Source organism: Bolinopsis microptera, chromosome 6, assembly GCF_026151205.1.
Source record: "Bolinopsis microptera isolate Bmic1 chromosome 6, MBARI_Bmic_1.0, whole genome shotgun sequence".
NCBI classification, from domain to species: Eukaryota; Metazoa; Ctenophora; class Tentaculata; order Lobata; family Bolinopsidae; genus Bolinopsis; species Bolinopsis microptera.
In genome coordinates, this window is record NC_087077.1 from 5,744,920 (window position 1) to 5,759,788 (window position 14,869).

The window sequence follows — 14,869 nt, forward strand, 5'->3', positions numbered from 1 at the left end:
GAGGAGGAGGACTGAGGAGGAGGAGGAGGAGGACTGAGGAAGACTGAGGAGGAAGAGGAAGTGTAGGAGAAGGTAGACTCAGAAGGAGGAGGAGGACTGAAGAGGACGAGGAAGTGGAGGAGGAAGAGGACTCAGGAGAGTTTGGACTCAGGAGGAGGAGGAATCAGGAGGACTCAGATGGAGGAGGACTCCTCCTCCTCAGTCCTCCTCCTCATCGTCAGTCCTTCTCTTCCTCATCAGTCCTCCTCCTCCTCCTCCTCCTCAGTCCTCCTCATTCTGCTCGTCCTCCTCCTCTTCTTCAGTCCTCCTCTTGCAGTCCTCCTCCTTCTCCTCCCCCTCCTTCTTATCAATCCTCTTCCTCAGTCCTCCTCAGTCCTACTCCTCTTCCTCCTCCTCCTCCTCAGTCCTCCTCCTCAGTCTTCCTCATCCTCCTCCTCCTCTTCCTCCTCAGTCCTCCTCCTCCTGAGTCCTCCCGAGTCCATCTCCTCCACATCCTCCACTTCCTCCTCCTCCTCAGTCCTCCTCCTTCTTCTGAGTCCACCTCCTCCTACACCTCCTCCTCCTCCTCAGTCTTCCTCAGTCCTCCTCTCCCTCCTCAGTCCTCCTCCTCCTCCTCCTCCTATAGCCATGTATCTGGAAAGTTTTAAAAATTCTATCATTTAGATCTCCAAATATATGCCTTTGTTCCGCTAAAAACCGCCAATTCGGAGATATTTTCTTGTGTTTGAAGTCATATCTCAAGTTCGGCACATAGAAACTCGACCAAAATCACACAGATTATCCGTCTCATAGCCATACAACTATCTGGAAAGTTTAAAGAAAATTTATCAGTAGGATCTCGAAATATGTGCCTGCGTTCCTCTAGAAACCGCCAATTTGGAGATATTTTCTTGTGTTTGAAGTCATATCTCAAGTTTAACATATAAAAATTCTCCCAAACTCTCACACATTATCCGTCATATAGCCATGTAACTATCTGGAAAGTTTAAAGAAAATCTATTTGTCAGATCTTGAGAAAATCAAAAATATATTCTAAGTTATTCACTAAAACACTCGATTTTCGAACTTTTTATTTGGAACAGATTTGTCGAAAGTCCTTCTGTGTCTAATAATACAAAGATACAAGACGTGAGGCGCGGCGACATTATAAATTTTAGAACTGCCCGCGCATTTTGCTACTTTGCCGCGGCTCCACTAGTTTTTAACGTCTACCATTCGCTCGCGGGCCTCGCCCACCCGAAAATTTTACGTGACTTTGGCTTTTATGGTTTTGCAGCCGTACAAAACAGTTTTACATAAACCTTAATAGTTAATCCCAACCCTAACCATAACTCCGAAGCTATTCATAACCCTTCCCACATTACCACAACACACAACCGTAACCCTAATATAACCCGAGCCCTAAACAATCGAATTAATGTTTAACTAGCCTGTCACGTGACCAAAACGGTTTTTGCCCATTGTAAGTTTACAAGTACAACCTACTTGTCATACGTTGTATGACCCGCCGCGCACGAGTGCGCGGCTCCCCTGTAAGGCCAGGAACCTCGAAATTCTATATTAATTTCAATCTTCCTTTAAAGATAGTTAAATGACTTAGGCTTATAGTTAACAACCATTTCCATAGAGGATAGATAGTAAATTTGTTAACGATAGAAGTATACCAGAAATGGAATATACGTTGACGTTTAATTAACAAAAGGACACTTTCTGTGAGAAAACTATCAAATCATTTGACACGCTTGATGAGTTACCACGGACTTATGGAGGGGTTAATTAGGAGCAGAAGACCAGCCTATCACAAGACGAAGCGTGACGAGGAATGATAAGCAGGGAGTTTAAACAAGGAGGAGCAATTTCGATCGTGATGAACAATACTGCGTTCCCTGAGAAAAGGCTGGAACGGCAGAATAGACTCTGGGAAATTCAGGGAGATATAGCGGAGAACGATCGAAGGACCGATGTCTTTCTCTGTTCTCACGTCAGGACAGTCTGTTAGGTTGTGTCAGTGCAACGTGCTTGTAAACAGAGTCCAGTAAGCCGGTTCCGCCCGGGTGCTTTAACCTTTCCAGTCATAAGTATTCCAGTAAGTTCCTTGCTTTAAATTACTGTTCGCCGTTTAAATTAGTATTTTGTTTCTTATTAAAAGAGTCTGACGTGAAATTTATATTTACAATGTTTCTAGTGTTTATTCACGTACCCTCTAGGCATATAAATTCTATGCAGTACACTGAAAGTAAATTCTTACCAGGTTGCAGTGGATCCGATCCGTCACATCGAATAGATTCCCCCGTACATTAAAGAACAGTGACTATTAAGTAAGTGCAACTTGATTAGCAGAAGATACATATAATACCTCCTCCAAATAATTAATATTCCATTTATCATAAATAAATTATCCTTCATAATTGCCTAACGTTCTGCCATCTTAAATCCTCGTAAGAGTAATTTGCATGATTCTTTGATTACTTTTTATCCAAGGTTTCCGGGTAGAAGTAAGCTAACGACGATAAGATTCCCGATCTCCTTCTCACTTGAAGGACCATTATACGGATATGATTGAAGTTGTTCTCGAGGTAAATTCCTTTTCCATTAGTTTTTACATAAATAGGTTTAAGAATATCTTTGGTAATCGTAGTTCTGTGCTCTCAAAATTATATACTTTGTACAAAATTACGTTTCCGTTCCCAGGTAGAGAGACACGAACATTCCTGCTCAAACCGTGCTGCCTTTGCCGATACCTGCTAGAATAATTGATTCTCCTTCGTCAACCGAGGTAATTAGTTCAGTTATAACGTCAGCATAAAATAGTAGTTGTCTTAATAATTAAGTTGATTAAGTATTGGTTGATAGAACTGTAAGAATTGATATTTCTTTTATATTAATGTTTACGAGTGCAGGATTAAAGTAGTTTCCCGTTGGTTACGTAATAAATTGTTTCTATTGCCATAGTTAAAAGATATTGCTTTCAGACCATTCGTGACAGTCAAACTGTTGGCGGTGAGACTCAGTCAAAGACGCGTGATATTCCAGCCCTCCTACACTATTTCTAAGAGAGAGACTTATCAAAAGGTGATTGCACCAACATAGACTTAGAGTTCCCAAGCTTGAAATCCGTCCAGAAGATGAGTTACAAAAGATCTGGAGAAACCAGACTTTATGCTGGCAAAGACAGAAGTTCAGAGGTCAGAAGAGGATCATAAGGTTGCCCAAGAATTTGAGAAAAAGGAAAAGTATCTCATGAAACAAGGAAAAATACTGAAAGGCTCTAGACAGGCTGAACTTAAAAAGCTTCAGACAAAGCAAATGATCGGAAGGAATGAATTCTTCGACGAGAAACTGACAGACTCTCAAGCTGAAGAATAGAGTATCAGAAAACCTCAACCAAGAAGAACTGAAGATTTGAGACTTTCCACGCTCTAATCAATCAGCACGATTACTTAGAAGACTGTGACAGTGGAACTGAGCAACCACTTGAAAGTTCAAAACAACTCCAAACTGAGGACTCAGGAGGAAGTGGGCTGAGAGAAAACGAGCTTGATATACTCCGAGATGAGCATGAAATCGTCCCTGTCAGGAAGAACAGAGCAATTGAAAAGCAATTCAAGAAGACTGTGTTGACTTGGATGCTTTCACTTCATGGAAAGGCTAGACAAGTAATACAAGAGAAGACCTAAGTGTTAAACAGAAGCCTCAGAAATTAACCGAGACTACATCAAGAACATCAAATCCATTCTATTTTAAAGTTGGAAGACCCCCTGAATAACCAGTTCCTTGAAAGGCAATGTCAGAGTTGGACTCCTGATATCCACAAACCTGAGATATTGGAAATCGACATATGGGAGAGGTTATTGATGCCCGTCACATTAAAAGTTGAAAGTGAATTGAAGGTAAACATCACAATCAGAAGATCAGATCTGAATGCTTCCTCAACGTAAGTTTGAAGAAGACGAAGTTTGTGAAAACCCAGATTGAAGAAAACTTCCAGCACCTCAACGAGCTAAGGGACAGGAAACTCAAGTTTTTGATGAACCTCGAAATCCAACTTTACTTTCTATATAAACAATGTCATGATGGAGGTTGATCCTGGAGTATTTTTCGACCAAGTTTGATAATGCACTTCTCATCATCCTGATCTGATGTCGAGGATCACACTCACAACTCCCAAATCGTTTACACTTGGGGAAGGAAAAGTTTCCGCCATGAATAGACTGCAAGGATTATTACAAGAAACATTCATCTTTTAGAGTGGGAACATGAAAAATGCAAATGAAGCGGAAGATACTAAACTCCAAAACAAGGACGTCCAACCTTGAGGGTCACTAAGAGCTACAAGTATTCTGTTTGAGAGAAAACAATGCCAAAGGATGCAAAAGAGATACAACATGAGAGAACACTATCAAGCCAATGGGAGAACATGCACCACCGAAAATCACACGACCAAAAAGAGATTTAGACTTTGAACAGGCATCATAAAGAAAAAGAACTTATGAGTGTGCTATTCTGGAACGCCGAATTGAGGAGCTGCAGTCTCTCTGGTCGAAAGACAGCAGATATCAGAGGCCTGTGCGACAGCCTTGTTTCCAGCCGCAGATCAAGAATGCAAGACCATCGTGGCTCAAGGAAACTTGTGGATCAGGCAAAGAGCCAGAGCCAGGCAGTGGCAGTGTTTGCTTAGAGCAGAGGTGGAGAAGACTCTGGAAGAAAACTTACCCTGCAGTTAGTTTCAGCACAACGAGATTATAATGGCCTGTCATTGGACGGCAGATCAAAGCTGATTAAATATAAAGTCAAATACTGTAAAATTCGTAGTTTCAAGTTTTGTTTTTAGATGCCATCACGATTTCTTACTAAGATTTTTCCTGTACTAAAGTAATAATGTATCCTATTATGCCATCATGGTTATAACTAGTTATGTACTTTGTACGTGCATAGATTCTATGATAAGTATATTCTATACTAATATTTTATCCTAGTGTACATACATATTTAACAGAAAGTGGTCTTCAATTCTTGCATTCATTGTAATCCTTACTATTACATTTCATTTAAAAACAATTTTGCAAATTCGTAGTAATGTTTTGAGACGGCTACTAACGGTTCAGTTCACATAAGAATATAACAATTAAAACTAGAATCGAATTTTAAAATCACAGCCATCAAATTGCATTAATGCCCTAACAAACATTGTAGATAATGAAATCAAAGTGTCGATAGGAAAGGAAGCCTCAACATGATGGAATGGGTAGCGTGTGGGTTGACGGTTGAGATGATCTCTTTCTGTTGGTGAGTAGCTCTTGTGGAAATAATTTACTGGAAAGGTTTCATGCTTATTAATATGGAAACAATACCCGAGTTTGAGAAACATTCCATCTCAACGTTATGCGTAAATGAAATGAATATAATTAAAAAGTGATTGGGTATATTATTGAAACTTTGTCCAGAGGCGGGGCTAATGAGGGCGTCCAGGCGTCCGTGGACGCCTTAAACTATTAGCTGGTGGCTGTTGCTTAAAATAGAATAGTAATTAGAAATAGTGATAGGAAATAACAAATCGCAATATAAAGGTCTTCGTTTACTATCATACGTTTAAATGTAAGCCGCAATGCATGATCTCGTGAAATTTTGTGTTGTAGGGAGTCCAATCCTACCTTTGACTACTCAGCCGCGCAGTATTTAACACATAGTCATTGTAACTTTACAAAGCACATCCGTGCGCATCCACTACAGGTAATCTATTATGATTTGCCTCGATTTGGGGTGTTCCATGACCCCTTTGAAACTATTGACCTGTTGTGATACCTGTGCGCTGAGATCGTAACGTGTGGTGTCCGTTTCATCCCATGTTTAAGTTTTATGTTTTTGTTGCTGTCGCCTTAAAATGTTATCACATTAAATTTACAGAGGCCCTGTGAGTATGTAATCGTAAGTTTGGAGGATCAGCTTGAGCCGGTCCCAAGCCCCCTCCCCCCAGTCCATCGATTGACCCCCAACAAAACTGCCAGCCAGCTCCCACGAGCCGCCTCTGACTTTGTCCTACAATAAAATAATATTACAATATCTTTAAACTAGCTCAATCCGTGGCTTTGGTTGCAATGCGCCTAGTCACTACTGGAATGATTCTTCGGAATTCGCTGATTTACCACTTTCGTCTTGGTAGATTTCCAAACACAAGAATTTTCCTCTTGTTGTAATAACTCAAAGATGGAAGTATAGTGTATTGGCTATGCCGCCGCTTACTAGTTTAGCTCTTCTAGTCCCCTGCTACAAACGGCATGTAAACAGGGCTAGGCTAGTTAGAGGCGTCCGTGAAGGCCTTACACTGTGCATTTCAGCATACTCATAGGCAGTTCTGAACACTTTAAAAGCTGTGTTCTATAATATGGTATCCCCTCTGCATCTGTGCTTTCTTTCTTTAGTCCATAACCAAAATAATGCCGTGGCACATATTAGCGAGCGCAAAAACATTATTTTACCGTTTCTAGGAAACATGACCGCCGAACAAAGATTTGTAGACTAATTGCTTTATCAGCAGTGAGTGAGTAAACGCGCGCGTCGAGTATTAAGCGCATAATCAAAAACAACAATTGGTCAAATCTGGAATCCTGGAGAGTTACACAAAATAAACGATGCTTTGAACAGATCATACCACACCACATAGTAAAAAAGAAAACATTATCAGGGATGATGGAAGCTATCATGAATGGAACAACAAGACTGGAGAACAACAGCTACTATAACCAAGTTACCGGAAGGAGTCTACCAGGCCGATAAGGCTTGGATTCCCCTGCAATGTCGGCGGCCGACAGTCTGCATCTGAGTTGTTCGTTTTGGGAACCACAGATGGTTATTTTTAATCTTTTACACACTTTTTAAAACAAAATACCCTGTTTGTTTAATCTACGGCTGGAGTGATGCTATTTATTGTTGTCTGGTCCCACGAGCCACAAGTCCGTTTGTTAATCATGTTATACTTATCTTTAATGCTTTTCAAACAAAGTTACAACGAATTCTTCATGTATTGCATCCTGGGTCTGGACAGGATATGCCCGTTTAAAATATTTCCATCACGTTACATTACATAATTCTCAATAAATGTAATAGATTTGTAGTGTTTTAATTAGTTTAAATTAACTATCATAACAGTAATATGCATATGTATTTTACTGACTGCTGTACATTACTCTTTATCAGGGAAGTTCCACCTCGTATCTAAGAACGGTCGTTTTGAGAAAAGTGTGGAGGCACACACAGGGGCTGTTATTGCCATCAAGTGGAGTAAAAACGGTAAGAAAACCAGTGTTCGTTGCTTTTTCTTCTTTTCAAGTTACAGGGTAAAGACTTGAACCTAAAAGTTGTTACTTGTTATGATGTTATCTTAGTGCTCTAAATAAAATTATCACCTGAGATTGATGTTTAAATGTTTTGTTATCCAGCAACCCCCAATGTACCCCAATCTACCAGGCAACTCTCTGGTGACGGCTGGGGAGGATGGTCAGGTGAAGATATGGTCCAGATCTGGCATGTTGCGCTCCACTCTGGCTCAAGTTGGTTAGTTTTTATGTAGTAGTTATGATCTTGTTGTTAGTCACAAAGCTCATTACATCATACATATAGCTCACTAGCTAAGATACTCCGAACTAAGCTACACAGAATCCGGACTACACGGAATCCAGGATTCTGGATTCTGTATTATTCATTAAGGAGTTAAAATGTAAATGCTGAATAACAGTGTGTCTAGTTCGTTGCTTGGTGTATATCTTCAGTATGTTTAAGGTCCATTTACTCGTGTCTTTTATTGATAACATTACTAAATTTTAAGTTCCTGATGTGTACTCTCAATTTCCTAATGTGTACTCTGAAGCTCCGTCAGGTTCGCCAGTGTACTCGGTTGCCTGGGGTCCAGACAGTGAACAGATCTTGTACGCATGTGGCAAACAAATCATCATTAAACCTCTCGCTCCCTCTGCTAAAACAACCCAGGTGAACTTCCAGATATTTAACATGATTCTTACATGTAATACTCATGTATAAGTTCACCATTACCATTGTTTACCATGTGTTGCAAAGATTATACTTCAATTTGTCAGTAACTCCGAATCATATTGATTACAATTAATAATTTACTCTTCTGTCAACCTGAATATTTATCATCTGAAATAGTTTTTAATTGATCTGCTACATATCATGTTACATTGCTTACGTGACTTAGATCATCAAGAAAAGAGCAACTTATTAAGTTTATGTAGTACAATATTGCATGTTCTGGAATGAAAGCTAATGAAAATATTTGAATTTCTAATGACGTATAAAAATCACGTTTGATTAAATTAATATTAAATTGTTTTTATGCGATAATTCATAAACGTTAATCAAGTGAAGAATAGTATCGGATCACATATTCGTGCGTCATGCCGCCTTTGAATGCTTCTGACTTACGTAAAACGTAATATCTACGACTTTTTCATAACCTTTAAGATCATTGGTTGAGAATAACTTGAAATCAAGTTAAATTATAAAATGAATATATTTCAGTGGAAAGGACACGATGGGCTAATCATGAAGGTGGACTGGAGCTCTGTAAACAATCACATTGTATCAGGTACATCTGATTCTTGTTATTCTATTTATACCTTTCATTTTAAAGCAATGAGACACACCTTAACATGTAGTTAGGGTTTGGACTGGTTAACCAGGTTTTAAATTTCCCATAACATATTCACTGAAATACCAAAACCCCGGATTCATGCAATGTGAGAGCCTTTGTAACGCAGTCTGGATTCTGGATTCTGATCCGGCCACTTTAAAACTTCGTTGCAAAATCCAGGATTAGCTTGTGAGATCACTCAAGTTTGCGCCGCTGGAAATATTTAGTCCGGGAATTATTTGAGATCGCTCTTTCATTCGTGAATGGTAAACACGAACTGTTGAAACTTTGAGATCAAATCAAGCAGGAGAGGCAGACTAGATGCCATCTTGGCCATGCACGTGGGAGGAGGAATGTCACGATCCCCAGGAAAAATCAAAAAGAAAACTTTCGGGCTTGAAAATCATCATGGCTAGTAGATATAAATGAAATTCGAAGAAATCAATTCGAAGAAACTAATTTTTCAATCCAAGTATGACTGACGATACGATTTCACTATCTGCATATTATGTGTCTTGAATTGTTCGGGGCCTTTTGAGTAGGGGCCTTTTCGTCATTTTGAGGGTTCTAGATTGATACGTGAAACAAATGTATGATTGTCAAATGTCAATTAAGACTTCCTGTTACCAATATTTCTGTCTGACCACATCCTCCTCATTTCTAAATGTCACTAACTCTCGCAGGTGCTGAGGATAGGAAATATAAAGTGTGGGATAGTTATGGTCGTCTCCTGTTCGCCTCCCATCCCCACCATTACCCCATCATGTCCGTTTCCTGGTCACCTAACGGGGAGATGTTTGCTGTGGGAGCCTTCAATACCCTCAGACTTTGCGATAAATCTGGCGTGAGTTTAATTTACTGATTGCAACAATCACAGTTTTTAACCAGGCTATTTGAGGAAGAAAAGGTAGTCTAAAAGTAGCGCCTGACTTTGTGCAATGATTTGATTAATGAGATTTGGTCGGCGAATTTCAGAGGTAGAAAGAATTTTTTGTTTAAAATTAGGAAAATATTTAAGATAAATGTACTATTTTTGACAAAAGTAAAAAATTTACGAGGGTTAGAAAAGAATGGAAATTAAAATGAATTCGTAACCACCTTTGAAATTCCCGCTGCCCTTATATATTTAGCAAGAGACTAAAATAGATACTGACTGAGTCGTGGTAGTAAAAATTCCTCCGGCTGCAGAGCACTAGCCATCCCAAAATAAAATTTGGATTCCTATCATGTCGGTTTTACAACTAATTTAAAACCTTCATTACATCAATGTAATGTCAGAGCATGTCGGTCGACCTGAATTTCTTATCGCCATAATGTTGAAATTTGACTGAAGACCATTGCTACATTTCGTGAGAGTAATTAAATACGCATTTTATTTTTTTTCTGACGTTGAACTTTAACTGTAAATCAAATAACAATATGGCCACTGCATATGATTCTGCACTCTGCAGACTTGCAAATTTTCTGTAAAAACAGGATATTCGCTACAAATTGTCGCGTAGGTTAAGTTATAAATAACTTAGAGTGAGAATATTATAATAAAGATGTCGACGTGGAGGAAATGTTATGCTGCATTTCATTTCGAAATTTTCTCGGAAGAGCTGTGAGAAATTCCGTGTGAGAAATTAAATATTGTCGGAGCGATTATTTTGTGATACCTCCGAACTTATGTTTGACTGAATGAAAACAGGTTTTTCAGCAAAAAAAGGATTTCCGAGGTCAAATGTCGTGTGGACTAAATCAATATTTATTTTAGAACAAGAAGATGTCGACACGGAGACATAGGATATACATATATAATACTTTTAAAAATTTGGGAAAATTCTTTGACTTTAGTGAAAAAAACATGTGCTCAAATAATTATTAATTTGTATCTTTAAATGAACTAGCTGCAAGAATGAATACGAGTTAAAAAACTCTTGGTCGGATCAATTCTCTTACTTGAAGAAGTGTCATGTTTTCCTGAATAACAGCATAGTTCATAGTTTTCTGCTTTACTAAATCTGCTCATCATAAAAACACTTCGGATTTAGGAATCAGCACGATTCCTAACAGGCAGTAGAAGAGCCGTTGCAACCCGAAAGTTTAATTTGTAATACTTTAATGTTTCGAGTATCTCAAACGGCAGATTCGCTCAGCATCCTGTATTTTTGCATCTAGCCGTATGTGACAATTTTCGCGAATGCCGGTTTTTCTGGAAATTTGGCGCGTAAAATTGATAAATTTAAAAATATACGTGGCGTAATAAGAGACATAAAATAATATAATTTACATAAATAAGATTTTATTAATATTGCAAATGATGTTGGTTAGAAATTGGATGATAAGATAACAAAAATTTGCACGATCTGCACAAATCTCCATTATGTAAATCAATTTGTGGAGAATATGGAGACGGCATATCGTACTGAATTAATTATTATCTTCTAGATTGTACCGCAAAATTGATATTGTGGTCATCGATTTACTATTAAATTAAGACACAATTAATCTAACTACCTCTGCTAGTGGTGCTACAGTCTGGACAAGCCGAACACGGGATCTATCTACTCCTTGGATTGGTCACGTGACAGAGTCGTTGGGAGTGGCCTGCACATCACACACATCCGCGTTGGCGTCGTAAAATATGTTCCACTGTACTCGTTGGTAGCTAAAAGCTTCTGTTGTGTTGCTGTCGATGTTTTCCACACAAGTATACTTCGAGCAGCATCTTCGAAGTACGCAGGTCTTCCAGTTCTTACGGGTGTCTGCCGGTTTTACACTGGGTTCAATTCGTCGCGAAATCTAGGCCTTAGTACGACCAATTGACCTACCTGACAATTAACCCCCCTCCCCCGCAATTTGACCCCCGACAATTAATTACACTGGGGGTCATTGATAGGGTCCAGGGTCAGGGGTCAGGGTCAGGGTCAGGGTCAGGGTCAGGGTTCAGGGTCAGGGTCAGGGTTCCGGGTCAGGGTCAGGGTCAGTGTCAGGGTTCAGGGTCAGGGTCAGGGTCAGGGTCAGGGTCAGGGTCAGGTCAGGGCGTCAGGGTAGGGTCAGGGTCAGGGTTCAGGGTCAGGGTCAGGGTCAGGGTCAGGGGTCAGGGTCAGGGTTCAGGGTCAGGGTCCAGGTCAGGGTCAGGGTCAGGGTCAGGGTAGGGTCAGGGTCAGGGTCATGGTCAGGGTCACCAGGTCAGGGTCAGGGTCAGGGTCGGGTCAGGGGTCAGGCGTCATGGTCAGGGTCAGGGTCAGGGTCAGGGTCAGGGTCAGGGTTCAGGGTCCAGGGTCAGGGTCAGGGTTAGGGGTCAGGGTCAGGGTCAGGGTTCGGGTCAGGGTCAGGGTCTCTAATATTTTTTTTTTTTGCTGGTTAGTGACAAGATCTGTCATTTGATGGGGTTAGGTATTGAAGGTGGATGGAGGAGGAGGAGAGGAGGGGGCCCTGGAAGACAGGGCCCCGAGCTAATGTGCCCGTCCCACAAGAAGGAGGCTCATTAGCTCGGGAATCCGACGGGAGTTTATCAAACACTCTCGAACTTTAGCTCCATCGACACCCAGGAAAACGGAAAAAGTTCTGTAGGATTCCTACTGCGGGAAGCCCAATAAACCATATCAACAGCTACATATCTCCCCATCTGACTAGACAAAGCCGATTGCACTGAGAGCTCCAACTTTACCCCAGGCGCCATCAGCCTATTCCACTCCAACTGCTCTAAATAAAAGTGGGGGACTCTGCAATCAGGACACTGCTCCCAAGGAGAGTATTGGGTCGCTCTTATTAGGAACACCATACAAAAAACCAACACAATGATAGTGAAAATGTAGCTCAGAGATATACAGGAACGACAAATGTTACACGTGAGGGTTGAGTACGGTAAATGAGTGTTTAACACGACTGCAAAGTTACTGTGAAGTGAAGTACCACGGCCAGACCTAAACACCAATGCAGGATGCTATTAGACAGCAAGTAAAGGGGAAACTAATAAGTACTGATCTCCTGCACGTCTTGACCGGTTTATAGAAATCAGTTATCACCTTGAAAATTGTTATCGGTGGGTGTTTTCTCCATGAAACCCATCCCACAAGTAGTCCAGTAACACATGGTAAGGGAGTATCACTATGATACCGTACTCGATTATAGTAGTTGAGAAGAGTGGAGGGTATAGCGAAGAGGACTGACCGCCACAACAGAGGTATGTGGAAGACCTCCTAGACAGATGTTACCTCGCATGTGCACCGTAGTCGATATTCAATGGGGGGTCGGTCAAGGTTAGGGTTTTTTCTCCGGCTGGTACCCGTACTCTCTTAGAGCCAGATCAGCTTCCTTGAGAGTGCTGCCAACCTCCAAGCCAGCGGGGTCCTTCTTGAGTTCAAGTGAGAATGAAGACAACAGCTAGCACTATTGGACATACAGACAAGCCACCGATGAAACTCGTAGGGCATAGCTTCTACCTGATACACTTGAGAAGGATTAGCTGCCCGTGTGAAATCATATGCTGCCTCCACTAGCGAATAGAGCCAGAAGCCAGCCATACCTTCTTCCTGTGATTGTAAGCGGAAAAATCTCGGACCCAAAATAAGATGGAGAGGAATGTTCATGACACCGGCAGAAGAAGCCATAAGGTGTTCGAGCTGGTAAAGAGGAAAAAACCCACCAAGCGGAGGCAAATATCTGGACGATTCCAGTGATGAGGACGAGGTAGAGGAAAACCTATCAGCGACTTTTCCTTTCCCCACTAGGTCCGCTGTCCAGCCAATTAAAAACATGCCCCCCCCAAACGGAATAGTGAATAAAGATAGAGCAATTGCAGCCAGGTTCTCTCAAAAGACTAAGTTTCAAACTTGCCAGTTAGCGTATGCCTGGATAACACAAGTTAGGGAACACTTGACTACCAGCTCCCAATCCGGGCCAGAGACCCGCAGCAAGGAGTCAATAGACGGAGGTATTTGGACTCATTGGAGTTACACAGCCGTGTCCAGTGGCGTAGTTGATGGTCCACAAGACCTGGGTGGGAGGCATTACGATGAGCGGACTGCCCCATTTCTGGTTCCTAGTGGGGGAGCGGCCTGTCGTCTATGGGAGGTGCTGGCTCATCAGCAAGGAAACCACCCTATTTGCTACCTATTTGTCCTGCGTGCATAGATGATACGTCCGACTCTACGATACTCCTCAGTGACAACGAAACTCTACGAACTCATCAACCAAAAATACGAACACTGAGGAGTTCGTTTTGTACAACTTACGTTTAATAAATGAAATTAAACAGAAAATTGTATTTACAATTCAGCCAATTTCAACACCATAAAAAATTTAACGATTGTAAAACAACTTAAATATATTGGTACTCGAAACTTTCTACCACGCGGTTCGCTTTGTACACTGTACATTTCACAGTACAAGGACTGGTCGATCGGACTGGACATTCTGGCGCCAATATTTTGCGCGCGCACGTTCTGGCGGTTCCCCTGGACACGTTGCAGAAAACTTCAACTTGTACTTCTGGCGTTGCGTTTCGTTTTCTTCTGCTGTAAACAGCTGTGATCACACCGAATGTACATTGTACATTCAGTGTTCATGTATGATGTATACATTTTATTTTGCCATGTACAGCAGACTGAACTATTTGAAATTGAAGTGCACTGTGTATAGACTTATAGGTATAGTTGATGATTCAAATGTCATTGTAGGTACAACTTTCAGCAGTAAAGTAGACAGTGTACAGTACTACAGTAAAGTTGATATAATAATGTACAGTTTATAGTTATCTGTATGCATAGTTTGGTACGTGATAACGCCTGCCAAGATCGTACAGAAATCCTGAGCTGATTACTTTTTTAAAAAAACATTTTCCATGTTTTTTTTTGAAAAATTGACTAACGAACTCCAACGAACTCTAACGAACTCCAAATTTTGAACGAACTCCACGAACTCTACGCCAAAAATCAACGAACTCCGCATCTATGCCTGCCGGGGTTGCTGGTATTCACTGAATTGGGGTAATCTTGGTTGTTGGGCAGACTGAGAGTCTGCTGAGGGGATGGCTTGTTCTGGGGCAGCTTGTTCTGGGGCAACTTGCTCTGTCGCTGAAGCTTCATTTGTGGGCGCCGCTCTGTCGGCTGAGTCAGTGGGATTCTCATTTGTATTTGCAGTGTTATAGCTTGATTGAGGAGTTATCTCGTTTCGTACAATCGGCTGTCTCTCCTCATTATCCATATCTGCTAGATTCTACTTTAACTTGCTCGT

At 41.0% G+C, this 14,869-nt stretch overlaps 2 protein-coding genes and 2 long non-coding RNA genes across 4 annotated transcripts in view; all 4 read left to right on the forward strand.

Annotated features, from left to right (window-relative positions):
• The window catches only part of LOC134817547 (uncharacterized), an 84,769-nt gene that overhangs the window by 39,937 nt on the left and 29,963 nt on the right, over positions 1–14,869 (forward strand). The window lies entirely within an intron of this gene.
• Positions 1,999–2,555, forward strand: LOC134816480 (uncharacterized). Its single transcript, XR_010160409.1, has 3 exons — positions 1,999–2,086; positions 2,252–2,318; positions 2,482–2,555. It is a non-coding gene; the product is annotated as an uncharacterized LOC134816480 (long non-coding RNA).
• On the forward strand, positions 2,558–3,033 carry LOC134816481 (uncharacterized). Its single transcript, XR_010160410.1, has 3 exons — positions 2,558–2,576; positions 2,692–2,776; positions 2,973–3,033. It is a non-coding gene; the product is annotated as an uncharacterized LOC134816481 (long non-coding RNA).
• On the forward strand, positions 6,738–13,768 carry LOC134816793 (intraflagellar transport protein 80 homolog). Its single transcript, XM_063825787.1, has 8 exons — positions 6,738–6,846; positions 7,195–7,287; positions 7,465–7,551; positions 7,874–7,983; positions 8,536–8,602; positions 9,331–9,491; positions 11,156–11,257; positions 13,475–13,768. The coding sequence occupies exons 3-8, from the start codon at positions 7,524–7,526 to the stop codon at positions 13,766–13,768; spliced, it is 762 nt and encodes a 253-aa protein (XP_063681857.1). The 5' UTR covers positions 6,738–6,846; positions 7,195–7,287; positions 7,465–7,523.